This window comes from Camelus dromedarius, chromosome 2 (assembly GCF_036321535.1).
Source record: "Camelus dromedarius isolate mCamDro1 chromosome 2, mCamDro1.pat, whole genome shotgun sequence".
NCBI lineage: Eukaryota > Metazoa > Chordata > Mammalia > Artiodactyla > Camelidae > Camelus > Camelus dromedarius.
In genome coordinates this window covers 8,153,258-8,181,245 of record NC_087437.1, presented here as the reverse complement: position 1 = coordinate 8,181,245, position 27,988 = coordinate 8,153,258, and the positions used below count along the sequence as shown (strand labels likewise).

Sequence of the window (27,988 nt, the reverse complement as noted above, 5' to 3'; positions counted from 1 at the left end):
AGCACTTGCTTTTCATACCACTTTATTCCAACCTGAGCACCTCAATATAAAACTAAACACTGGTGAACTGTTGTCCTTGCTAACTCTGAATGACTGTAAATGGACAAGTTCGGCTAGCAGTTCAACACTTAAATAGATTAAATCATCTCCAACACATGGTAGATTTCATGTAACGAAAATACCTAAAACAATTAGTGCAATATACTGAACTGATCAAAATAAAATGAACTTTGGAAAACAAGGCTGCAAGATTGTTACTAACATATCCAATACTTATGTTACAAATTACCGGTACATTGTTTATTATGGTTCTAACCAGGTAGGAACAACTGAAGCCCCTTCCTTTCAAAGAGGCAGAGAAGGAAAAAATTAGCTGTTTTAGTAACTGTACATTTTGTATACTTTTAAGCAACTCTTAAATATTACAGAAAAGTAATAAACATACATGGAGACTACAATGCAGTACCCTATTTACAGTACAGCTGAAGATCAAATTTAAAATAATCAAGTTTGAATGTACATAATTGTTAGTGCATTGACTATATTTATGTCCAAAGGGCACAAAAGCCCCCTCCCTACCCCCAAACAACAAAACCTATGTAATGGCCAGCAGTGATTAAACAGAAATCAGACACCTGGTTTCATTTTTGTTGAAGAGCTCACATGTTTGAAGGGAACACCATCCTTTAAGATGCATTTTTATCAGTTTTCATATTCCTAAAACAAGATGGGATTACATTTGATTTTTTTAAACCCCATTTGAAAAAATAACAGGATTGGCTATAATTTAGGTGCCACTAATATTCATTTCTCCCCCCAGAAAAGTGGGACTGTCTTCTTGTGGCTAATTTGTTAAAATGTGGAATGTATACTTTTAATATGGATCCTAAGAGAAATTATAGGTTGCCTGAATATGGTAGTTAAGCATAAATCTCTTTAGAACCTCCTTCTAAACAATGTTTTCTTGAAAAGCCCAAATGAGTAAGTTCCAAATCTTTTTCACAGAACTGGCTGGTTACCTGTGGGTTCAGAGTCATCTGTCAATATCCCTGGTGAAGAGAAATGAGTCCCCCTAACCTTCCAAGGAAACAAGTTTACACAAAGCTCTCATTTCCCCCTTCCACTGCTGAAACATTAGTCAGAGGGCCACATGCATGTTATTAAAAATTAAGTTCAAAACACTTAAAATAATTCTGTATTAGAAACTTGACTCTATCGTAAGTCTCTTCTTTTTGGAAGTCATACTGGGCTGGTTAAATGCTCCAATTCCACTGTTATTAACATTTAGGAAGCAGAAGAATATTCCAGCTAGTTTAAACTGGAGGTTTAGTTACTACAACACTGACTCCTGGTTGGCTGTGTGGGTTCAGTAAGGTCTACTCCTCTTCCTCTGGCAGAATTTGCTCCTGGATTCTGTGGTTCATTCTTTGGCAACTTTTTAGCTGTAAGATAAATTATCAAAACAAACGCCATTAGAATATTCACAAGAGAATTACTTTATTTGCTTACTTGTAATCTTTCTTTCCAGTTAGGTTACCCCTAAGTGTCATATAACCATGTGTTCACTGTTTTCAAATGTTTACTAAGTATCTCTGAAATACCAAAACACTGATCACTGTCCTTAGGGAGTTTAGTAGGTTGAGGGAAGGGTAAAACTGAGCCAGTTGAAGACACATAATTAAAACTTGACTAGAGATATATTTAATTTTTTGTATAGAGTCATTTAACAATACCAGAAAAAGTTGTACTTTATTTCATCATCATTATTACTACTGTTATTTAAAGAATACCTAAGTTACTAAAGATAATGACCAGCCAATGTGTTTATAATCAAGAAGCTCAGCCCCTACCCATCAGAGATGTCTGGACTGCCACAAACTTTTTGGAACAAGTCAGGATATAAACAAATACCATCTCCAGTGGAACTTGTCCTCTACTATGCAAATTATTACCCCAACTCATGACAGATCACAGCTCCTGTTTTCTTCCTGGCTTACAGACTTCACTTCAAACGTCTATCATTTTCCTTTCTTGTGGCTAATTAAGAATTAGCTAATCTGATTCGTCAGTAGCTCTGCCTGATAAAAATGGACTTGATCCTGACGGCTCTATTTAAAAAAAAAAAAAAAATCCAATTCTGAGTCAGATAACCATGGCCTGACACATTTGGAAAAAGCCCCACAACTGGCGGTTATGGCTTTCGCTTTGCTAAGCCCTGTAGTGCTAATGGCTGTTCTCTAGACTGTGGCTCCCACTAATTAGAAAATTTACATGCTAGATGTAGTCTGCCTGGACCCCAAGATCCTGGATGTGTTGGGATTTATTAAACATTAAATACCTTTAAGAGCACATACTGTAAGGGTGGCTAGACATGCTGGTCTATCAACCATGGGGACAGACCACTACAGTAAGACTCCAGCTTTACCTTATCCTTGGCTCAGGCTCCACAAAAGCCAAACATGCTCTACTTCAAAATCTAAATGCCTCGTTGTGTTCTGGATCTTTTACCCTTTATTTGTTGTAATATTCCACAAGAGCACTAATCCTCTTTAGAATCCTAGATGCTGGCTGGGCGCTGGATCTGGGAGCCAGGAGCGCTGAGGTTTGGGAAGAAGCGCCTTCACCCTTGGTCTACTTCTCTAGGAATGGCTGTGGCAATGACAGTGTAAATGGTAACAAAATGGTAAATTTCTAGTCAAATGTATTTACAAAGTCTGGAGGGACAAAGAGTAGCTAGCATTATAACTTTACTATAATTAATACCAAGATAGGTTTTGGACTGAGTGACCATTTCTCCCTTTAGCATACTTCTCCAAGGGCTTTCTGTAATTAGATGAGTGAAATTAGGAGGCTGAAAGAAATAAACTGGAATGAGGAGCCTTTAACTTCTATTGGTTAATTTTTATTGTGTGAAGATAAAGTAAAACACGCCTTTGGAGTCTCAAAAGAAGTAGTCTCCTGTCTCCTATCTTAAAGAGTGTTACCAAAGTGAAGCTGGCACTATCTGTTTTGTACATAAATAATTGCAGCTGATCAATCTGACTCTAAATTGATGAGCACTGTGAGAAGCTAAGTATCCTGAACCAAGTTAATGAAGATATGCAATGAAAGAAGCCACTCAAGACCTTATCAGATTAAAAGCAGATGATAAATTTATTGTAGACTCTCTCCTACTAAACAAGTGGGAAGTCATCAAAAGTGAAAACATGATAAACAGGGAGTTCAAGATTTGCAGATATACACTATATATAAAATAGATAAACAGTAAGTTTATACTGTAAAGCACAGGGACCTATACTCAACATCTTGTGGTAACTTATAATGAAAAAGAATATGAAAACAAATATATGTATGTATATTTATGACTGAAACATTATGCTGTACACCAGAAACTGACACAATATTGTAAACTGACTATACTTCAATTTAAAAAAAAAGTGAAACATGAGTTTACTATGTGATTTACTTAACTTACTAATAGAGAAGCCAGAATTCAATTTATACTTGAAGTTTCCTTCACGGAAAGAAACATTCTAATTTCAGAAACATAACCGAAAGCCCTAATATGTAAGCTACTTTCTGACTGAAAATATAACCTTATTAGCAAGTCTGAATAAAAGGTACAAATCAAATAAAGCCCATCTGGTGGAGCCTTAATATCATCAGAAAGATTTAAAGTTCAGCCTGATTTGAGGGACCTATTATCTCCTCGTTTCCTGTTACTTTTCAGATGTGGTTCTGGGTGTATAGTCTGTCTTATTTATTAAAGTATACACTGTCACATAATCCTTCACAACTGTGCTAGTATTTCCCTAATAAACTGCAAGTCTGAGTTTCTCAGGAAAATATTTTACCCAATAAACAGGCAAGTTTTTCCCTAAATGAAGCCACCATCTCGCTCATCTACCGGCAGCTCTTACTCGGTTTTCTCTAGCCTCTGAATCAGCCTTTATACTGGTTAATTTGTAGGACTCCAATATAAAAGAATACTTTTTATTTGGGGACAAGGATGTGATCACCGCTGTACAATAAAAGATGCTATGGGATGAGATGAGTGCATGGCACACGAACAGTGTGAAGGCAGGAGACAGGGAGAGCCACCAGAACAGACCTCTCCCTTAGAACCTGCACCTTACAATTAGGAGAAGACTAGGGTCAATAAAAATGCATTTGTTATAGAAAAAAGGAAGCTTCCTTGTAAGTCCTCAAAGTCACGACCTATCATCAACCACTGTGTAGCAGTAATCATCAGCTGAGGGCACACAGAGGAAAGGGGAGAGCACAGTGAAGAACCAAACACCCTTGGCGGCAACGAAAAGAAAAGTGTGGGTGCCGCTCTGCCTTCCCTCCTCCTCTCTGAGCCTCAGTGCTCTGAGACTTTCTCCATCGCAATATTTGCACTAAAACACTCTGTCAACCTGTACACTTACGTGCATTGTACTTGCCTGTCTTATGTTTGTCAATAATCAATGATTTAAAAAGAACTTGAAAAATAAACAAAAATAAGGTTCTGTTCGGGGCAAAGGCAAGGTGAAAATAGTTACTGATCAGTGGGAAAGAAATCTCATTATGCCTACATGTTGCACTGAAAAAATTACTGAGTTTATCTTCCTTTTATATAAAAACTGTAATAGAAAAACATATTTATCCAAAATTTTCAGTGGTATCTTAAGAAAAATCTATCTGCTTGAGCCATCAGCTCAAAGTTCAGGCTCTCAACTCACCAGAAAAATTTTAACAAAGTGTTACAACCTAATGGGTAGTAATTTTTCAAATTTAACAATATACCTAACAAAGTAATGCTTTGTGGAGAAAATCTAGAATAGTAAGTAGTATAACCATTAAAAAAAATCCAAGAATTGAAAAAAAGAAGACAGTCAAACCAAATGTACTCCCAGGTTAATCTGTTTTACCTGTATTTATTGTCTGCAAAAAAGTTAATCTTACCTATTGCCATGAATATTTCATTTACATTCATTGATGTTTTAGCCGATGTCTCCATAAATAATAAACTGTTGTCATCTGCATAGGCCTGTGCTTCCTGTTTAGAGGATAAAAAATGAGACACATCTTTTGCACATACTATTACCACACATAGTATTGCATACAATCTTGTTACAGAAAAAAAGAGGCTTCCTTATTACTGCTCCAACTTGATCACCTAAAAGTGGCAACTGTGTAATAAGCAATTATTTCTAGTTAAAAGTAAAGCAAAGCTAAGAGTACTGTGAAGTCTATCATTCCTTTTTGCCGTAAGTTCCTGCACTATCCCATCCTGCACCTTCTGGTCGCACATTAAATCTGCCTTCAAATGGCAAGTTTGAGGCAGGGGCGATGATCCTATTCTAAATAAAACTCTCTGATCTCTGCAGCAATTTTACCTACGCTCATTATTTGCAATGAAGACAAAGGGGAAACCAAATCTTTAACACTGGCTTCAACCACTAAATGGCACCCTTATATTTAATTCTGAATGACTTCCACAAGCAACATTTTAATTTTGAATATGTCATGACTCATTCCTTTGAAAATTCTGTCACTACTCTACATTTCTATCGTGCTTCACAGTTTACATGTATTATTACCGCTGATCCTCACAGCTGTTGAGAAGAACAACCAATTATCTTCCTAATTTGATTTAAAAAAAAAAAAAAAGAGGTTCCTCTGCAATGTGGTGTGACAGGGCCACTTCTGACTAAGATTTAAGTGCTCCACCTACCACTCTGTGCTGGGGAGGGAGCTACCTTAGAAACAGTAGCAGATACTATACCTCACACGGCTCTCACCAGAATTAAAGGAAGCCACACGTGCAGCACGCTCAGTTTAATACCTAATGGTGCAAGAAATATCACTGCCTCTCTCCCGGTGCAGGTGCTCCATCGTCAAAAAAGACAATTCTCTTATCACTGATATTATCTGTATACTGGCCACAACCAAACCTCTCTGGTAGAGAAAGTGAAGAGCCAGAGAACAGGAAGTTTAAAAGTGTCAAACTAGAGACATTTGTTTTGTTTTGAATGATTGTATTTTCTCTACTTTGCAGCAGCGAACACGCCTAATTAGCTACATTAGATAACATACAAATTGGATCTCTTAAAAGCCTTTATTTTTGAAGACCCCTTTAAAAACAAACACATAGGTTGTACGTGTAAAAGTGAGTATGCACATATGTGTTGATATACAGATACATAAATTTAAAAAAATGTTAGGAATACTGACTTCTATGCAGGAGTGGAGGGATTAGGTCAAGAGGCAATCATCTTTTGCTTTGTATGTTTCTGCACTGTTTGTGAACAATTATTTCTTCTGTAATTGTTTAGGTCAACAAGATCTTTGAATCAACATATATTATAATTACATAATGATATTTAAAAAATGCAGGTTTATCATGAGATTTTATTACATACAGTACATCACATTTCTTTAAAAGTGTTCTATTGTGCATGGTTTTAAAGTTGTAACTATAATTTAAGTGTGGATATGGAAGAAAAATATGTGCTTACAAGTGAAAGTTAATTCAACGTACCTGGAAGTCCACAGCTCTTTTATTTGCGAGGTCAGCCTTATTTCCTGATAAAGCTATTACAATGTTAGGACTGGCTTGCCTCTGAAGTTCTTTAACCCAGTTTTTGGCTCTGGCAAAAGACTCCTGAGAAACAAAGAAACAGCTATTCGGCACAGGCTCAAAAAATGGTTAGGGAGCGTCTTTGTGAGAAGAGACTTTAAAGACTGTCAGTGTGACACTTGGAAGGAAATTATTAGGACTATTTTATTATTTGAGACACTTTCATCTTATTTTTTAAAATCAGCTTTTCTATCTCATAAAAGCTTTGGCAGAAATGTCATGCTTAGCTAACAAAAAAAGATTTTAAAAAATCTTTCCTGTAATTGAAATTCTGCATACCAAAAATGAATACTCAGACAAGTTCCACTGGAGAATGTGTTTCCACGTACCTCATTTGTGATATCGTACACAACTATGGCTGCTTGTGCTCCTCTGTAGTACATCGGTGCTAGGCTATGGTACCGTTCTTGACCAGCTGTATCCCATATCTCAAACTTTACCGTTGTGTCATCAAGACACACGGTTTGGGTTAGAAAAGCAGCTGAAAGAAGAAAATGTCTGCAATAAGTTTATCAGTTTCCTCCTAATATTTCCATACTATAGAAAACACCTGGAAACCTGATACACTGCACACCCACAGTTAACAGTGGCTTTAAATACCTGCAAGAGCTATGCTTCAATGCTAGATAAATATATGCTCACATATAAAACCTTTGTAGCAAAATCACAGATTAAAGTGTTTTCTACATTCTTAAAAAGTGTTGTAATATTAAATAAGTTTATTAATACAGCTCTTAAATTATTTTACAAATTGTAAATTTAAGAATTTTAAATGGTAAAATGATTTAAGAAATATATATATTGATATTCTTGAAAAAACGGGGGAGGGTGGATCAGCAGACCCACCTCACTACCATCTGTACTGACAACCCCATGCCACCTGCGCCATTGCCCCGGGGTTTACTGGCATACTCTGGGGATTTAGTTCCAGTCCATCATCACTAAGTCAATTTTTAAAAAATATTATTTCATCAAACATTATGAGACTTTAGTTGTTAACTGTACATTAAACATTAACTCATAGCTCTTTCATTCCTTGCCTCAAGGATTTTTTGATTTGTACTTTTTCATCCGTTCTTTTCTCAGATTTTAATACATAACATTTTATAACAATACTTTTGATTTTAAAATTAAGAGATTGCTGTCATATCTTGCAAAGAATTACAGTATTGCTTATTTCACAATCGCTTCATGAGAAAAGTAGGAAGTAAAATGTCTATTATGAACATGACTCTCTTGGCTCTAGGAATAAACATCACGAAAGACACCACATGGATACTCATGAAGAACCACTGATTTGTTAAGAGGTAGGTTATAATCAAGTGAACTGAACTTTAAAGTATCAACTATTAGGGTAAATTTCTAGGTTTAGTTAGTGGCACTGAAGATTAAACAAGACCCACACAGAGCCATTTTCCCCAGCACGCTGGCCAATGGTCAGCACACCTTACAGCTCCATTCCTTCATTGACTCTGGTAGTTAAACCCTGCTGCTCTCATCCACCAGTGGCTGATAAGCTTCTTCCTCTTTCAGCTCAAGATGTATTCAATTCCTCTGAAACTGGCACAGAATTGTTATAAAGTTCTCTAAAACTCTGTCTTATCATGCAAGAGAATTAGGATCTATTCCTGTAAATTGTAGCAGTTTATTAAGTGATGTCAAACTTACGAGATTCACTAGTTAATACCAACGTGCTGAACATGTCAAGTCTAATTTGATATTATATCTCTTTTATATTAGACATAACATTTTTCATGTTTTTTTCTTTTTATTAGGTCAACTGGCAGCTGTGCTGGCTTTAGTATCAGCAACTATAATCTTCTCAATTTTGCAAACATCATAATTGGAAATGTCTTTATTTTGACCTAAATTCAAATTAATACTTCTGTGAATTCTCACAAGTGAACTATACTCTATTTCAAATTTCTTTTACCATACAAAATTACCAAAAACATCAATTTTTTAAAATCCTGTATTTATGGTAAAGGATACCAAGAAAGTACTATGTCATTTTTTCAGTCATGAAAGGTTCTTATGCAGAATTAATAGTTTTAAACATTTAAATTAAGCTCTAAGACAGAACTCCTTTTTAATAAAAGAGGAAATACGTAAGGAATGGATCACAAAATACAACCCTTTTCTCACAAGTATAGTTTGATACAACTTGAAAAACATTGGATTACAATTTGCATTCAGACTTTGTTTTCTCTTTTCCATAACCACAAAGTACACTGCTAACAAAAATATTCATTTACAGTTCCATAAGTCAATTCTAGGCTCAGGGAAATAATTATTAATAATGCTGCCTTAAAGAAAATATAATCTGATTCTCAAACCAGTTAAAGACATCACAGAAGGCCACCAATCTTTTTTATAAATGCATGTATAAAAATGACAAAATACAGGAAAGGGAAATTTCCAACAAATACATTAAAAGAACAATAGTCCATGCCCAAGTAGATTCTTGAAGAAAATACAAAGCTATTATACCAGTAGGCTAAAAAAGAAAAATCATGTATTATTTTAAAAAATTACTAAAGGTCATTTGATTCAATACCCAATCCTAACACACACAAAGAATTCTTCCTTAAAATTTATCAAGTGTGCATTCCATCCTTAAGCCTGAAACCAGCATTTTGCTTAATAGCAAAGCTCTTAGGCAGTCTCTCTAAACCTAGAAACCAAAGAATGACCACTATCAAGATCATGTAATATCACTTCAGATATTCTTAAAATAAAGTAAGAAATTATTAGAAAAAGACATTACTTGGAAGAGGCAAGACAATGAAAATCCAAAGGCATCAGTTAAAATAAAAAGATAGTAAGTTTTTTAAATTGGTTGGAACAGATCAAAGTCATAGGCTTACAATACACAATGACCAGGTTTTCAGCGTTATGCTGGGACGAAGATGGATCCTAATCAAATTAACCAAGAACAAGAATTATCAATTAACCCCGCAGATCCTCTTAGAAACCATCCTTCATCACACCCTTTCAGTAGGTCCTACCTTTGGGCTCCCAGAGTTGCCTGTGTAAGAACATGTTTTACACTTCTAAAAATCACTAGTTTACACATTATCTTTTTCTTCTCCTAGACTGGGAGTTCCTTGAGAAACTAGCTACTCTCGTCCATATCCAACATCTAATATAAACTCAGTTCATGTAAGTGTTCAAACTGGTTTGCTGAAGTTCATAAAAGATATGTAGAAATATTTTGGGGCTATTTCAGTAACATTTGACTAGATACACAGTTCCCAAATAGGAAAAAAAAAATAGGTATTTCAAAAGGCCTCGCTCTTCTCAAGTTATTATGTAACTAGCAGCATCTCAAACAAAATACCAATAAGATCTTTTTAATTTGATAACACCATCCTGTTCACGTGGTATGATAAAGAGAGTGTAATTTGGAGGGAGGAGAAAAAGACCAATATTAGAGGCCAGGGGACTGAGTTTTAGGGCACATCAAAAACACATTAAGACCATGTAAAAGTGCTGTAGTGCCACAAGGACAGAAATATGACAGGAACAGGATACCCCAGTACTGTAAGCATTATGTACCGCAAAAGCATCAAGATTTCCCCCAAATTCTCAGATTTTCAAATGCTACCAAAGTTTTTAATCTCCCCCATAAAAGTCAGTGAAGTATAGCTGACATCTTTAAACACTTGGTGCTTCTAAAAATACATTACTGGTCATTTATAAAGTCATAAAAATAAATTCTAGCACTCAAAATATAAATTACTACATAAATACTGTAGTGACATTAACCAACCACAAACTTACCTGAATCTGCAAAACCACTTTAATTTATCCAAAACGTCTATTTTCTGGCTAAGAACCATCACTTTCTTAGACCTCTTCATTTTCTCTTCACTTCCATCACCAGCACTAGCGGTTGGTTTTCTTTTCGGGCCCATATTTCACAAAGAAACAGCTTTTATCACTTGGAGAGTTACTGTGTACGCGACGACAAGTAGAGAAAAACAAAGCTGCGTTGAGATGCGGGTGCTGGCCTGTCTAATAGGCTCCCACTTTGAGCTCACATGATCAGTTCCAATTATCTGCAAGCCTGGCAGCAAGCAAGTAACATTTCAGTCTCAGCAAAACTACAAATCACTAGATGACAGATCTCAGGGTCAGCTGAGAGTAGCTGAAACTGTAAATGTTAAATCTGCAAATACCAAAGGCCTATAGTGTGTAAGACCTTGATAATTAAAAAGGAAGGAGGAGACCCTACAACATACAGGGCAAGGGAGAAAACATCTGAATCAACGGCATTAACCCAAGGTTAACAACTCATTAAAAAAAAAGGTTAAACTAGCAACTAAAGTGATTCTACCTGAACTAAACAGGACAAAAAAGAGAAAAACCGAGGAATCAGTATCACTCAACTCTCAACTTATTATTTTATCAAATTTGATAGGGAAGAATTACTTTACTAGAATTGACCAAAAATTCTAAGACTGTCAGGTTTGGTAACATAAAATTTAAGAGACTTTAGGTTTGTAAAACATGTATCTTACATTCAGAACACAGGGGCAAACACAGGAAAATTTCTACAGTGGATGTTATGAGATTAATTTTTAGTACGTAGAAAGTTCATATAAATCTTAAGAAAACTTGAAAAGCATCAAAGGTAAATGTGTAAAGGAAGTTCACATAAGGAATGTAACACAGAAAAAAGTCAACACCACTAGTAATCAACAAAATCATCCTCACAGCAAAAATGGTTAAGCTTTATCCCTTACTCAGCAAAGTGAAAAAATTAAAATAGAACAGAGAATGTGGCAAAAACTCACGCTCTGCTGGAGATACTGTGTAACTGTTTTGGAAACAATTCTACCAATATGTGGCAAAGCCATGAAAATGCTAATATTCGTTAACCTAGTATCTCATGGAATCTCCAAAAGATGACGAGGGAGCAGGAGAGCAGGGAGAACACATCTTTATACTCAAATAACCTAATATATATATGAAAAGGCACCAGTGGCTTGGTAAGCATTAAGAAGCAATTAAATTTAAAATGGTTATAAAGTGACCTCTTAATTCCCAAAAAGTAAATATATATGTATATGACAGAATGTTCTCCCTTACATAAAACTGTCATGAAAGTGGTGGATTTGGGGCCCTATAAAAAGGCTGTAGTTGTTAGAGAGGGAAAGGGCCTTGTTCAAGATCTCAGATGTAGATCAGAGGCTTGTGATCATAAAATCCAAATTAGAGGTTGTTTATAAGTGATGTTTAGGGGAAGCAAAGTTTTCAGAGCCAAGTTAAGTCAGTGGATGAGTTCAATGGATCTGGATCACACTCCAAGTTGAAGACCTAATCAGGGACAAAGATAGGCAGGAACTGATCAAATGGCATCAAGAACCAGTTACCAAAGTTATCCATGAAGGTAGAAATTGGTTTGCTGGAAAAATGAGTGCAACGGTAATATTATAATGAATTTTATCAGACAGATGAGCAGTGACTTCAAATGATAAAACTGCACACAGACAAGAATACATGAATGGTCTAAGTAAGAGCCAACAACAGCCAAAATAAAACCTGAAGCCATTTTTATTTTCCTTAAAATTGTATGTGTAGTATAGGAGGGAGTACCCAGTAGATATGGCAGAAAAGAAGACAAAGACCATGTATTCAGAGAAGAGTCACGTTTCAACTAATCAGAGGGTGAAGAGAAGAAAGGTGATAAAAACAGACTGGCGCAGAGGAAAGTATACAGTCATTAAACCCAAACAGAAAATACTCCAAAAGCCTGGCAACAAGGTAAAATATTTTACTATACAGATCATGTATAAAGACAGCAATATGCCCAAAGTCCACCTTATGAGATGATCTGGGAATACTCATCACATTGAGCTCATTCTTAAAAATCAGTAAGCATCTGATAGGGGTTAAGCATCTGATAAGGGATTGATATCCAGAATACATAAAGAACTCCTACAACTTAGCAACATGAAAACATAAACTACCCAATAAGAAAAATGGACAAAGGACTTTGGTAAACATTTCTCCACATTTCATAAATGGTCAAGAAGCACATTAAAAGATTCTCAACATCACTAATCATTATGAAAATGCAAATCAATACTACAATGAGACTACTTTACACTCATTAGAATAGCTATTATCAAAACAACAGAAAACAAAAATTTGCAAGGATGTGGAGAAATTGAAATCCTTGTCCACTGATGGTGGGAATGAAAAATGGTGCAGCTGCTGTGGAAAATGGTATCGAAATTACTCAAAAATATTAAACACAGAATTATCAAATGATCAGAAAATTCCATTTCCAGGTATATACCCAAAAGATGTGAAAGATATTTGTACACCACTGTTCACGGCATTGCTATAATAACCCAAAGATGGAAGAGATCCAAGAGTCCATCAAAGGATGAACGAATAAGCAAAATATGATATATACATACAATGGAATATTATCCTGCCTTAAAAAGGAAGGAAATTTTGACACATTACAGTATGGATGAATCTTGATGACATATTACATTAAGTAAGCCAGTCACAAAAGGACAAATATCATCTAATTTCTCTCACGAGGTTCTTACGGTAGTCAAATTCATAGAAGATGTTATTTGCCACGGGTGTGTGTGCGTGTGTGTGTGTTTGTGTGTGTGTGTGTGTGGGAAAATGGAGATTTACTGTTTAATGGGTAGAGTTTCAGCCGAGGAAGATAAAGTTCTGAAGGTGGGCATGGTGATGTCTACACAATGTGAATGTACCTAATGCCACAGAACTGCACACTTAAAAATGGTTAAAACTATAAATTTTTTATCATGTATATTTTACCATAACAAAAATTATTCAAGCAACACCTTAAGGTAACTGTCGCCAAATGAATGCAATAGTAGAAAATATTAAAGATATAAAGGGGAGAGTCATGCAAAATGAAGTAAAGAGTAATAATCAGTTTTTCTCCAACACTGTCTGGGAGTAAGATACTATTTTTAAAAGACCTAATTCTTATAATTTTTTCAGAAATAATCCAAGAGTAACGGAAGTCAGTGTTTTTGCTATCATAGTTTGACAATTACTCTTAAAGGACACCCAACTCTTCTAAGGGAATCCACTAAGCCAGGACATAAGCTCACAAGACACCAGTTGAACATTACTGTACTAGTATTTTTCATAGCACACTAATGCACATTGTTTTAAAATTAGTCTTAGGAGTTTGAATTTGGTTACTATTTAGTACACCAAACCTGATCACCTAGAATGAATTGATAAAACCAGTAATTGAACCTTCAAGGCTGAGAGTCTGTGGTTACCACATCAAGGGCATAATCCTTATAAAGTCTACTTACCAGATTGGATTGATATAAAAATGATGTAACAAGTATTAAATTGGGAAGCATTTTATCTATGGACAACAGATACTTTGTTAAATAGTTTGAACAGTACTTTAAAAAATTCCTATGGTGTGCAGGGAAAGATGACTTCTGGTTCTGCATATAAGGAGCTTAGAAGTTGCCACTCCATCCTAACAAATGGAAAGCTGAACAAACTGAAAAATTAATAGTTGTTCTTAGATCTGAAAGAGAAGTGAGGTCACACGGCAATCTGCTGCCCCCCAAATTGGAGAGACAGACAAGTAGATACAAAAACCCCCACAACATCTGAGAGCAGAAATCTGAGGAAACCAGTGCTGGTGAAGGAACACTAGAACTGTAATCAACAAATCGCTGGAGGTTAGGTATGGACAAGTCTGAGTTAAAAACTCTAGGGGAACTCAGTAGTCATGGGGTGGGGGTGGGGCACCACACTTTGGTGAGTTTTATCTCCAGGAATCTGACTAGGTTCTCACAGAAAATATCAGAGAAAAAATCCCCTCGTGCTTCTGGCAAAAGGAACCATTTGAAATAAACAAGACTACCTTGTTCTTAACAAAGCCTGAATCCATGAGAAACTGGTTAATCTGAACATAACCTGCTGGAATATTATTAGACTCTAACTGACCTGGGGGAAAATACGTCCAACTCAAGCCAGTTCTATCCCTCCATTGGGGAGAAGGGAAATCTCTAATTCCAGCCCATTCTAGCCATCCTGCCTCATCTCAGGGAGGGAGAAAAGAACTGATGAACACTTGTGAAGTTCACTGTTCGAACAAACAGGCTCACTGCAAGACAGACTTATTCATAAGATTACACAGAATGGTTCCTCCCTGCCCCAACTCTCTACCACACTACTAAAGGCCTATTTACAGCAGTTGCTTTTACTCACTGTATCATATCCAGCTAGCAAGAAAAAAATCACAAGGGAAAATCACTAAAGGGAAAAAAACAGACTGCAGAGACAGAGCAAGCATCAGAACCAGACATGGCAGAGATGGAATTACCAGATCGAGAATTTAAAACAACTAGGATTAACGTGCTAAGGACTCTAATGGTGAAGACAGAAAGCAAACATAGATAGTCAGCAGCAGCAGAGGTGGAAATCTTAGGCCCCTGAAAACTGTCAAAGATCAAAAACACTGTAACAGAAAGAATGCCTTTTTTGATAGGCTTATCAGAAGACTGCCTATGGCTGAGGAAAGACTTTCAGACTTTGAGGTATATCAATAGAAACCTCCAAGACTGAAATATAGAGAACAAAGACTGAAAAACAGAAGGGAATATCCAAGGACTGTGGGACACCTACAAAATGTGTAATATATTCATAATGGGAATACCAGAAGAAGAAAGGAATAGAATATTTGAATCAATAAAGACCAAAGATTTCCCCAAATTAATGTAAGTTACCAAATTATTGATCTAGAAAGCTCAGAGAACACCAAGAAAGATAAAATGCTGAAAAATCTACACTGAGGCATATCATTTTCAAACTACAGAAAATCAAAGATAATGTGCAAGGATAGTGCCCAGGCTATTCTGCAAAGGAAGCTTCTTTCCCCCTTCTCCTTGGAGATATCCCTTTCTGCATCTGCTTCAAGACTTCAGCACTTAATACTTCCCAGGCCTGAAGGAAATCTACCAGGCCTTTAAAACACTACTGGCCTTGAAAGTGACTCTTTAATGCTTAGCAATAAGCCTATCCACTATGTAAGCTTAAAATAAAAGTTTTACTATCTGAGAATTTTACAATGTAAGAATGGAAAAGGGTAAGCTAAAGATGGGAGAAGAGACAGAGAAGACTAAACCCCAGAGTAACAGTTACAGAAAACCTGTAATCCCAGAATATAATTATCTATGCCAAGCAAGGCTCAAAGAAACTGGAAGTATCTATTCCTAAGGGAAAAAAGAACTGATGAAAACACTAGAATCTTTTTGATCCCATAATCATTTGATAAAAGTACTTTGGTTCAGTAACCACATGGAGAAATTAATCTTACAGAAATAAGCCCAGAAGGAAAAAAAGTCCAAGAAGCCACTATAAGATGATTATGTAAGACAGCAAACAAAAATGCAAACATTAAATGTCCAACAATAAGGGTATTGTTAAAAAATAGATTTCCAGTTACTAAAATAAATATGAATACAATACAGAGATATTAAGTATTATTAATAAATGAAACAATAGTATAACTACTACAAATGAAACTACATACAAATATCATGAAGTTATCAATAGTTCACAGAGAATGGAAACACAATGGGCTCTTAAAAATATGAATGAAAAGATGCTTGACCTTACTCCTGTTATGGGAAAACGTACATTAAAAAATGCAGAGAGCAATGCATGTAAGAATGGCAAAATTCTGTAAGTATGACACTACCTTGAGTTAGTAAAATAGGGTTAACAGGTATTCGGTGCATTGCTGTTTGGACGGCAGTGTGGAAAAAATTTATCAGAATTACAAGTGTATATAACTTTTGATACAACCATCAACTTTGAGGAATTTATGCTACAGAAATACTTAGAACATGTGAGAAAAGACTATGAATTATTCACTGCAGCACTGTTAACACCCAAAACATAAAACCAGAACTGATTAAACATATATTGATATGATCCATTCAATAGAATACTGTTACAGCCAAGAAAAATGAGGACACTCTTCATAAAATGATATCAAAAATCAGACTGTATTTTCCAAGATGGTCACAAGAAGGTCCTGCATATCCTTCTTACATGATGCTGACATTCTTTCCTCAAATCTGTGCAAGCCTGTGACTCGAACATAACTGATGCTATCTATGTGACTTCTGGGGGTAGGTCATAAAAAGCTACCTGGCTTCTGCCTGGTATTCTGGGGACATTCATGTCTGAACCTAGCCGTCATGCTGTGAGGAAACCCACACCAAGTGGCAAGGCCACATCTAAGTGTTCTGGCTGACAGCCCCAGCTGAGGTCCCAACAAACAGCGAGAATGAGCTGCCAGGTGTGTTGAGATGATTCTGGCCCCAGCACTGACTGCCACCTATGAGGTCAGAGAATCACCTAAGCCTGCTCAACTCCCAGAACCAAACGGCTAATAATTGTTTTAAATGACTAAGCTCTGGAGTCATTCATTTCTGAGCAGCAGATAACTGGGACAGTATTAAAGTGAAAAATAAAAAAGGATTAGTAGGTCTAATTTTTTTGTGTGTTTGGAGAGGAGGTAATTAGGTTTTTATTTATCTATTTTTAATGGAGGTACTGGGGCTTGAACCCAGGACCTTGTGCATGCTAGGCACACACTCTACCACTGAGCTATTACCTCCCCCCAGTCTGATATATTTCAAATCTCATAAAAAGGAGAAAATACATAGATTTGAATGTAATAGTAGGATTCTCTAGGTTCAAGTCCTCTTGTTAAAGTAACCTATGTGTCCAAGATACATTCATGTTACCCCTCAAATAGAACTGATATCAACTAAGTGGAACCCCTTCTGACTCCAGTTTTATGCAAGGATAAGTAACTATTTTTTGACTGAGAAATGCTGAAGGTGTCTGATAATTAGAGTGACTACAGTCCCACATCATCACATTACTCTCTCTTGTCTTTCTGAGTCCACAGAGCACCTATCTTTAACTTTGGAAACAGGCTAAAAAACCATGAACGGTCGGTTCCTCATATGGCTGCTACCCTTCCTCATCTACGTTACCTGGAAAAGAGGGTGAATACTGTTCATCAACACCTACCTCCAAGAGTGTTTTGCAACACGTGTAAAACACTAAGGGTTATTTCTCATTTTCAAAATCCAGTATGTGATTTCACTCTTACCTTCAAGAATTTAGTAAGCTGACAGTTAAAATTCATATTTACATCAAAATAGTGTGATCAAAAAGCAAAAACCTCTGGAATGACTTCTGTTGTTTTTCTCACTGTAACTCACCCCATTCTCCACCAAGAGGCCTATTAACAAAAGGCTCTCAATGATGACTCCAAATGTTATCCTATGGTGAATTAATGCACCATGCATCATAAGGAAGGTTACATATAAGTAACATCAGGTTATTATGGTGTTAAGACCCAAAAGGGGGAAAGGTCAACTTTGATTTCTAGTACTTAGCACAGTGTTAGGAGCTTGGGAAATCTCTTAAGTAAATGAGTTTTAGAGAAGCTTTATAATCTTATTTCCCAGTATATAACAGAATAAAAGCAGCAAATCAGTGACTCAATAGAGGCGGTTCACCATAGTTAGAGCTAATTGGCAAAATCATTCTACCAAACAGCACTGAATACTTCAGCAGCACAGAGGGCATCAATGAATCAAGTAAGACAGGACAAGAACAGACGTCTACGATCCCAAATTGTGAAACAAAAGTTAAGAGGAAAAAACAGTTTAACTGTATTGATTGTGTTGTTTAATGCGGAAGAGAGTACACACTTTTAAAATAGTCTGTTTTAGAAGAATCCTAATTTAGCTCAATCCTCCCATTTTATAAATGTGTAAACAGGGCTGTCTGTAAGAGTTTGCCAGGACTGAAGCCAAGCTTAGTGGTTCCTGATTCACAGCAATATTTAAGTAGCGATATATGATAACATTTTTAACTGGGGCATTGAAGAATAACTGATGTTAAGGCTATTAAAACTTCTTAGGTCAGAACTGGTACAAATGTATAGAATACCAAACCTTTACCAACTTCTCTGAGTACTACAACCTTTCTCAAATACTGAATATGTATTTTCTAGAAGGAAATATTACTATGCATAAAGATAATATTCTTTCACTTGAAACCAAAGGATTAACTTCCACAAATTTTAATGCTCACCATAGCAGAAAGAATAATGAATATTTCAAAAACCATTTTTCTCCTGAATTGAAAATCATATGCCAAATGTGGTTTGTCTCAGATCTTCTGTCCCTTCTCAGAAGTACTTTTAATTGAAAACAATATGCAGGTGCAAATAGATAAAAGAAGTAAACAAATGCAGACAGTACACTTACACAAACAACTCCTTCTGAAGGCTAACAAGTGAAGGGCAGTCATAGAAATCTTACTAACCACAGGAAAAACATGGTTATTCAAATTTAAATTTCCTAGCTAGCTTTTATCTCTCAGTTCAGGAAGCAACTTTAATATCTGCATACACGTAGCACTCTATTTAACTGTGTAATTTCTCCCTCTGAGAAAACTTCAACAAATAACTTAGCTGATGTAGGTAGCAGGCAGTTAATATGCATGACTAACCACTCTTGTGAAAACCAATGAATGGGAGGGTAATCGGTAAGAATTTACCAAACAGAATTTAAAGAGAATTAGTCGTAAATGTTCATGCTATCTATCTGAAGGAATCTGCAAAAACTCCATTTTTAGGAAGGCTCAAATTTAGGAAGTACTTCCTCATGAAGTTTTTTACATCTTATTTGTTCCTATAATTTTTAATGAGAAACTTTAGCCTCCAGGAGAAGAAAATCTGGATATAAAATTCATTAACACTGTCAAATCCTAAATCAAATGCTATGGACTAGGTGGAACAGTCATGACTCTAAAATAATGGCATGTCATGACAATACAACAAAAATATAAACAATGATAAAAATGACTCAGCAGAAAGTAATGGTGGTGATGGTAGGGGTAACAGCTAACATTTAATAAGCATTTTACTGTGTACTGGGCACTGTGCCAAGAAATGTACATGTACTTTCATTTCATCCTTACAAAAAACCTTTCAAGTTAGTTACTATTATTTCCATTTAATATAAGAGGAAAATAAATCTTATGTAGCTGTGGAGCTAGAATTTTATTTTACTTTTTTATTTTATTTATTTATTTTTGAACACCTTTATTGTGGTATGGTTCCTGTACAGTAAACTACACATATTTCATATGTAAAATTTAATGAATTTTGACAGATGTATACACCAATGAAACCACCACCACCAAGACAGCTAACATTTCCATCACTCCCCAAGTGGTGAAAATTTCAAATTCCCAATTTATCCCTTCCCACCCCCTTTACCCCCTGGTAACCAAAAGTTTGTTCTCTATGTCTGTGAGTCTTCCTGTTTTGTAGATAAGTTCATTTGCGTTTTTTTTTTTTTAAAGATTCCACACATAAGTGGTATTATATGGTATTTTCCTTTGGAACTAGAATTTTAAATTAAACAGTGTGAATACAGAGTTTGTCCACTGTCCCCCAAAGCCCTCCTTAACCACAATGCTTAACTCTTAAAGTCCTGGCCATGAATTGATAAGGTAAAAGACTGTTAACTTTGAAACTAATCTTGTTTTTCTTAATTTTAATACTCTTTTCCTCATTAGATGTTTTTGAATCTGAATAGAAAAACAAGTCTTGCTAGCCCCTTAAAGGAAACTGAACAGATGTTAAATACAGAATAAACTTTGTTCTTCCAGTAAAAACCACTCTGAATTGTTTTAGATACTCTACTTAGAGTTAATAATTGCTGAAAATACCTTAAAAAAAGAAGGCACTTATTTATTGAATTAATTTCATGTATAACCAGTTCCTGATTATTTGTGGCAATGAAAGGAAGCAGCATTGGTACAGATGACTGAAAACTATGGATACTCTTAACTCCCGTAAGTAAGTAAAGACAAGGCAGAGTATCCTTGATGGGACAAAGGAGTCACGCTCTCTTTAAAGAGGCCCAGCAGGTTAACAGGAAGGGGTTTCCATACAAAGGGACAGAGGTAATATGTAATGTAACCAGTACACAATACTTGTAATTCTCAGACTGGAGTAGTTAGATGAACAATATGTTTTTTAACAATCCTTCAAAAAAAATCACAGTTTAAAAAAAGAAAAGCACCTGTTCCATTTGTGGGAGAACTTTAATGTGTAGTGTAAATGTAATACTGACTACTCAGAAAACAGAAAGCGGAGGTTCTCACACTTTGGCACGTATTAGAATCACGTGTTAAACTTGTTAAAACTTCAGATTACTGGCTGTGCACCAGTATTTTGACTCAATATAGGAGTATGCATTTTTACCAAGTTCCAATGTAATGCAGATGTTTCTGGAACAGGAACCCTCTTTGAGAACATGTGCTCTAAAATAACACTTAAAAACTAGAGTACGAGCAAGAGTAATGTTGTTGTTATTCTCATGAAGAGTTCCGTAACCTGAACTTTAGAGTAAGATATTTCTTTGATGATTACTACATATAAAATTAGACGGCAATATCAAACATTTATCTTTCAAAAGAAATAAAGGGCTGGATGATTGCATGCTTTTTCATTATATATTAAACAAGTTTTTGTTTTTTTTTTGACAAGAGAAACTCACTAGAAATGTTTAAAGTCTTTAGGTGTTGAAGATGTTAAGTGAAAGATGGTCAGCCCTATCCTATCATCAACAAGTACTTACTCAAGAGCTACTGAGCCCCCAGATGAGGTAACAAGAAGGAAGACAACCTTCTGGATCTAATGCTCCCTGCTAACTTGGGCTGATCTTAGACAAACCAATAGGAATATAAATGTCATGTAAACTTTAAACTCTTACAAATAAGCCAGAATTCCCTAAAGTGCTAAACCCACCCCTAACTACCTAATCTCATTACGAACATTGTGGAGTCAAGGGGCAGGAGTGTGCGGTACAGTGGGACAACATGGATTCTTAAATCAAGCTATCATGTTTAGGAAGAACCACAAAAACTACAGAAGAAACCTTGATATTCTTGATGAATATAAGGTTCTCGAATATACAAATTCAAGAGTGCAGTACATGATTTCCACCTTACAACACAATCAAACAGAGATGAAAATTTTAAGTGAGCTCTTCAAACCATAACTAATGTTACTAGATATAAACAGTTAAGTAAAAAATAAAGAACAGATGAAATGTAAAATATCTGGCCAGGTTCATTTTTAGGTAACTCCTACCACACATCAGCCAAAACAAAAATACATACTGATCCTTACACAGCTCAAACCTTGAAATCTTTGAAAAATCCCTGAAATCCTTAAACCTACTCTAGTCCTTAAGGGTAAGAGCTGCTAGCAAAGGGCATAAAGGAACAGTGCTCACTCTGTAAACAAATCAATATGCCTAACACCTTAAACTTACACAACATTATATGTCAATTATATCTCAAAAAAAACCAAAAAGCCATGGCTCACAGCCATATCATAAGGGCACTGTCATACCTCCTGAAGATACTAATATGTGGTCAACACAGTGAAAGGTATCCAATAACCATTAACACAGAAATTTGGATGTAAATTCCTTCTAATGTTGGTTTAAAAAGCCAGACTGAGCCAGACTGAATCTGTACAAGCAGAAAACATTAAGGAAGTTCTATGTGTTAGAATGAAACCCTTCTGATAATCTCATTAATGAAATGTAGACAATCTAATTGGTATCAAATGGAAATGAAGATTTTATATATATATATACACACACATATCTCAGAGGATATGTATGTTTATGATGATGTGCTGATATGGGGTTAAACTTTTCTTTTAAATGTCCTTTTTGAAATGTCATTAGGGAAAAATACACGTAGAAAATAACTGGAAGTATTCAAAGCAAAAATAAAAATTCTAGTCTTAGGCTCTTATAAAATTTCCTAGGAATTAAGTTCTTTACTATAGTGCTTCAGTGCTTTTGTTATTTCAATACAACTGTGAAGGCAGGGAGAGTAAGCATATAACAAGTCCCAAACATCTCTGGCCCGGGTATTTAGCCTACAAAGCATACGTACTTTGGAAAATGCTGCAATTGACAATCACTTGCCAAGAAGCAGTTATAACTACTCTCTGCACCAGTTTAAGGTGGGTAAACATAACCTTGAAGTCTTTACAGCTCTTCCTACCATGTGGGCTAGTTAGCTTTGGCTCAATTTGCTTTCTGGAGGAGGGTAAAGCTTGAGAGGTAACATTTCATTACTAAGCCAGATATACATACACACACACACACAAATGCATTAACAGAGAAACTACAAATAATGTGCATTAAAGTTTTAAAACATACCAATATTTCTGAATCAAAATAAAAGCACACTATATGGGCTATATTTCTGATGCTCATCCATTATAAAAAAACACAAAATACTAAACTAAAATGGGATTACACTGCACAAGATACATAAACGCAGAGGGCTGACAATCAGTGTTATATTGCTGAGCCTATTAAAGTGGAAATACCACTTATCCAGCTTATCTCCTCCATGTAGGGAAAAGCCAGGAGACAGTAGAGTTCTGTAATTTATCTTATTAGAAAGATCTGAAACAACAAATAAACTTCTCAAGTGTACTGGAGAACATACAATCAATGCACAGCATAAAGTTATGCTTCTGAAAGGTGGACTCCAAGAAGTTGCCACATGCTAATGGCTATCTGTCTTATGTCTTTCAAGAGTTTGACTTTAAAACATACGAGGTTAAAAATACATTCAAGAGTACCTGGAAAAATACAGTACTGCTTAATTATACACCCCTTGCAAAATACTGTGAATCTAAAAGCTGTGTGGTTCCTCTGACATTATCTAATTCAAAAGCTTCATTTGACAGATGAAACAGGCCCAAAAAAAGCCTGTTTTACCCTGCTGCTGTACACAGCTGTGGATTTCTCTAGCTAAATTCAGTTAGCTGATCTCTTGCCTTCTGTTCACAACACAGCACTGTTAGCTGTCTCCTCTCTGGCACCTCATCTTGCCCTCACCTCAGTCCTCCTACAACCACTGCATGCAGTGCTTAACTCCTCTTCTTTCCTCTCTTCTTTCATCTTTCTCTCCAGGGCCCATTCCCCTTTCATGTTCCTCTCTGCTAATCACTCACTTTTTCTCTTCCCTCACCCTAGGAGCATTTTTAAACAGGTTTAATAAAATTTAATTAATTTTACAAATCAGTGTAATTTATAAACAGTCGTTATTTAGAATTAGAATTTTAAGGTTAACTCTTTTACTATTTACTTTTACTATTTTACCTATTCATTCTACAGCCAATATAACTCAGCGCAAACATACAGCCAATATAATTCAGCTTCTTTAATTTGAAGAAATTTCTAATCATTATCAAGAAAGATACCATTTCAAATCTTATTCTTGGGACACTGATTCTATTCAATTTGCACCTGTATTTTAGCTTCCATACAACAATCCTGGGGATAACCAGGAAATCAAAACATTAAAAAATGTTATCTTAACAAAAATCAAGCTATAAAGTTTGAGGTCTGCTGAACAGCTCTTGTCTCCACTCTATGACCTGTTTCGGCATTCTTCATCATACAATCGGAACTGCAAAATCTTACTTGTCTATGTCTGATTCAATTAAAGAAAGGATAAAAGAAACTCTCACCCCCGATGGTACTCTCTTGAAATTCATGAAATTGGCCCTTCACAAAACGAAGCACTAGGCTTGATTTGCCAACAGCAGACTCTCCCAGAAGTACTAGTTTGAACTGGCATATTTTATTTCCAGTATTTGGCCCGTTGGGTCTTGTTGCTCCTCGATTAGCCATGTCCAAATTTGAAAGAAGTCCCTAATTTCAGTCTCTTAAATGAACTTCCAGGATGCAAGGTGTCAATTTTTTTCTTTCTAAAGGCAAAGAACCCTGTAAAGAAACAAATTTGAATTAAGTATACAAATCCGAAAAACAAAGCAAATCCCCTAATACTAATCACTTTAATAAATTTTGCCTCTAACATTTATTGTATAACAATTGTAACGTCTACTGGACATTGAATGCCATTTAGCTTAAATCACTACCTTCATTAAGAAAGTAATATAAACTCAGTGAGAACTGAGCCTAAAATCATGCTGTAATTTTCAAGGCTTCCTAAAATTTTTAAAGCTAACGTTTATTAAAGACTCAACTTTGTGCCAGGGGTTTTAAGTACTTCACACAGCCACTCAATCCTATAATGCTGACTATTATAATCCTTGAAAATGAGGAAACAGGCACAGAGAGGTTAAGTAACTTGATTGAGGTCACATAGTTTACTGTGACTGAACTTCAACAGAGCTGTTTCAAACCCAGGCAACCTGAGAGGTGACTCAAGACTTCAGGTTCTGGAAACAGACTACTTAGGTTAAAACAGTTTTGAGTAAATTTAAGTTTATAAATGGAAAGCTCTTAGAACATAGTAAGATCTCAATCAATGTTGGTCATTATTATTTAAAGTCTCCTGTTAAATGGTACATATTTTTTGTTTAATTTATGGTAACTTTGGAGCAACAAATATTTTAAGTCTCTCAGGTTGTGCGTCTAGTGGCTAAAAGACTTAAAACTGCTTTCTCCTGTGTTCCAGTACATCATACATGGAAGTGTTAACAGTGGTCCTCTATGTAGTGAGCTAATTAGTGTCTTATTTACTTATACTTTTCTGTAGTTTCTGAGCTAACAATTAAATGTGTCATTATTTTCTATTTAACACATTTAGAAAAGACTGGTCAGAGAAGGGTAACTTCTGTGTCTTCTCTTATTATCTAATGATGCTAATATTCAATCTCAAAGGAATTTATGAACTTTTAAAGAACTCTTCCAATCTCCTCACAAATCAATCATAACAGTTTTCTTTCATCTTTAATCAAAATCTGATCATGTGCTAGTAACATTAAATCTGATGATTCCCCTTCTCGAATCACTGTTTTATTTCACTTAGGTACTTTATAAGAAACTTGCCTTACCCATGAAATGAGTTTATACAAGAATCCCTCTTGACAATGAACTCATTAACAAACGTATAGACAAGACTTAACATTCTTGAGACAATAAAATCACCTCTGCCTCACCTAAACACAGCTTTGAAGAGTCCTTATCTTTAAGTAATACATACTGAAACACTTACAAATGAAATAATAGGTCTGAGTTGCTTCCAGACAATGGGGGTGTAGATAAAACAAGACTTGCCATAAGATAACTAAAGGTAGGTGATGGGTTCATTATACTATTCTCCCTACTTCTGTACATTTACAATACTTTTTGTAAGAAAAAAAAACGCTCCAACCCCACATCTACCTTCTCACTGTCCTAAAAACATACCAGATTTGGGGATCTAGTCCTGATTGGCTATACCAATTTCTGCAGGGGCAAGTTCTTTCATTTCAAAGCCTCTTTTTCCGGAATACCTAATTTACACAGCTGCTGTGAGAATAAGAGAGTGTATATGCGAAAAGTCTCTAGCACAGTGTAGGGACTGAAAACTGGCAAAGTGCTCCTTTAATGAAATGACCAAATATCAACAGAATGTCATGTAGACTGAAAATGCACCAACACACCTTCAGATACTACACACAGTAACAACTGAAACACTTCCCAACGGTCTGAGTCTGATTACCTACAAAACAGCAAATTGAATTATGCATCAAGGACAACATGCTCCGAATTTCCATGGTGTTTCCACAATTTCAGGGAAAACATCAAATGCCCATTAAAAAAAAGTATGATTTAGCTTTGCCTTTTAAGGTTTAAAGCTCTGGGTTACGGTTCCCCGCTAAGAATCTTAAAGAAAAAAATAACTAAAACTAATTATAAATGTACAGCTAGCATAACATTAAGGTTAAAAATCACATTTCGTAATTTTTGCATTCATTTGTATTCACTACTTAAACTTGTTTTGCAAAACCAGAGTTCGCATAAAATACATTTTAAATCTTTTGAAAATAACTAGTATTCTATATAGTCTTCTAGGTGCTCTTTGGTCAAAACTGTATTAATGGCAGCAGCTAACATTTACCGGGCACTTTATTTTGCGCCAAGCGCTATACTACCAATTACGCTTACAGCAACCCTCTAAGATCTTATTATTATTCCCATTTTACATTAAGACTTAAGTTTCTGAGCTGTCCTGAAATATCTCAGTGGTTTCCATGGTGTTTTTTCCTGCTAATTATGTAAAAGACAACTAATTCAACACTTTGGCTCCACTTCGGCAAAAGACAAAACCCAAGTATGTGAATTATGACGTTCACCAGCATGCAGGGAGGCGGACAGCAGAGCACGTTCAGAGGGCTCTACCCTCTGACGGTGTTCAGCGGCCTAGTTGTCTCGAGATCTTTAAACCTGCGGTTCACCACCTTCCAGAAATGATAAGACAAGAATCCCTAACAGTCTGTCTTCCCGAGCCGCCTCCTCCCTCCATTACCCGGCTCGGGAAGTCGAAGGTAGGCGGAGCTCCCCCAAATTCACACCTGCTGGAGGCCCCGGTTCCTCCTCGGAGAGCACCTGGGTCACTGACACCAAACTCCGGATCTCCCGAAAGGGCAGGCCCCGCCGGGCTCCTGGACCATCTCTCCCATCCGCCTCCCCGGATTCCGGTCGGGCTCTAGCTGGGGACCTCCCCCACCCCGCACCGCCAGGACCGGGCAGGCGGAACCGCGGCCTCCGGGCCTCCTTCGCGGCGCCATCTTGAGAAGGGAAGAGGGTGACACCCGTCGCTCCCTCGGCCGGTCCCCAAATCCTGGCCTCCGGAGCCCCTTGAAGGATGAGTCACCGGGGCCTGCAGGACGGGACGCCGGGTTCGGCAGCTCCCAGCGACCCGGCAAGAGAAGGGGAGGGCGGGGTACTCCCTGCCAGCAGCGGCCCGCAGACCACCCGGGTCCTGACCCGCTCCGGGCTGGCGGAGGAGGGCCGGCTCGGTTACCTGAGCCCGCAGCGCGCGGAGCCGCGGCGCCGAAGCTTCCTGGCGGCAGATCCCAGGCGTAGCCCAAGAGGAGGCTGAGGAGGCCGAGGAGGCGGCGGCGGCGGCGGCGGCGCGTCTCCTCCTTGCGCCGCTCCCCTCAGACTGGACGGTGCGGAGCTGGTGCGGCGGTGCCGCCCCTGTCGGGCTCCGTCCCCGCCTATCTCCGCTCCGCCTTCCTCTTTCCTTTCTCCTCCTCCGCCCGCCGCCGGCGCTCGAGTTCCCACTAATTCTGCCTCCTCCTCCCTCCTCCCCTCAGGCGGGCCGCCGGCTCCTTTGCAAACCAAAACACAAACACTCCAGTTCCAGTGCGGGAGCCACTTCCGCCGCCCGGCGCCGGCCTCGCCGCCACGTCGCTGCACGTCGTGAACTACGGCCCTTCGTCACTTCCGG

General features: G+C 36.9%; 1 protein-coding gene and 1 non-coding gene across 2 annotated transcripts; both read right to left on the bottom strand.

Moving 5' to 3' along the window:
- Nucleotides 1-5: 5 nt before the first annotated feature.
- Nucleotides 6-27,939, bottom strand: RAB5A (RAB5A, member RAS oncogene family). The gene is made up of 6 exons (XM_031471124.2): nucleotides 27,560-27,939; nucleotides 24,273-24,528; nucleotides 6,955-7,106; nucleotides 6,527-6,649; nucleotides 4,948-5,041; nucleotides 6-1,442 (listed from the first exon to the last, which is right to left on the bottom strand). Exons 2-6 carry the CDS (start codon nucleotides 24,433-24,435, stop codon nucleotides 1,327-1,329), a joined length of 648 nt encoding a protein of 215 aa, XP_031326984.1. The 5' UTR covers nucleotides 24,436-24,528; nucleotides 27,560-27,939; the 3' UTR covers nucleotides 6-1,326.
- Nucleotides 17,214-17,286, bottom strand: TRNAA-AGC (transfer RNA alanine (anticodon AGC)). Its single transcript has one exon. It is a non-coding gene; the product is annotated as a tRNA-Ala (tRNA).
- Nucleotides 27,940-27,988: the final 49 nt, after the last annotated feature.

What these genes read in the sequence shown, in the direction of transcription:
- RAB5A (XM_031471124.2), bottom strand. Translation starts at nt 24,435, where the DNA reads ATGGCTAATCGAGGAGCAACAAGACCCAACGGGCCAAATACTGGAAAT. An exon ending in TCAAGAGAGTACCATCGGGG is followed by an intron (nt 7,107 to 24,272) that starts GTGAGAGTTTCT and finishes TTCTTCTTTCAG; the next exon opens with CTGCTTTTCTAACCCAAACC. An exon ending in TGTACGATATCACAAATGAG is followed by an intron (nt 6,650 to 6,954) that starts GTACGTGGAAAC and finishes TTTGTTTCTCAG; the next exon opens with GAGTCTTTTGCCAGAGCCAA.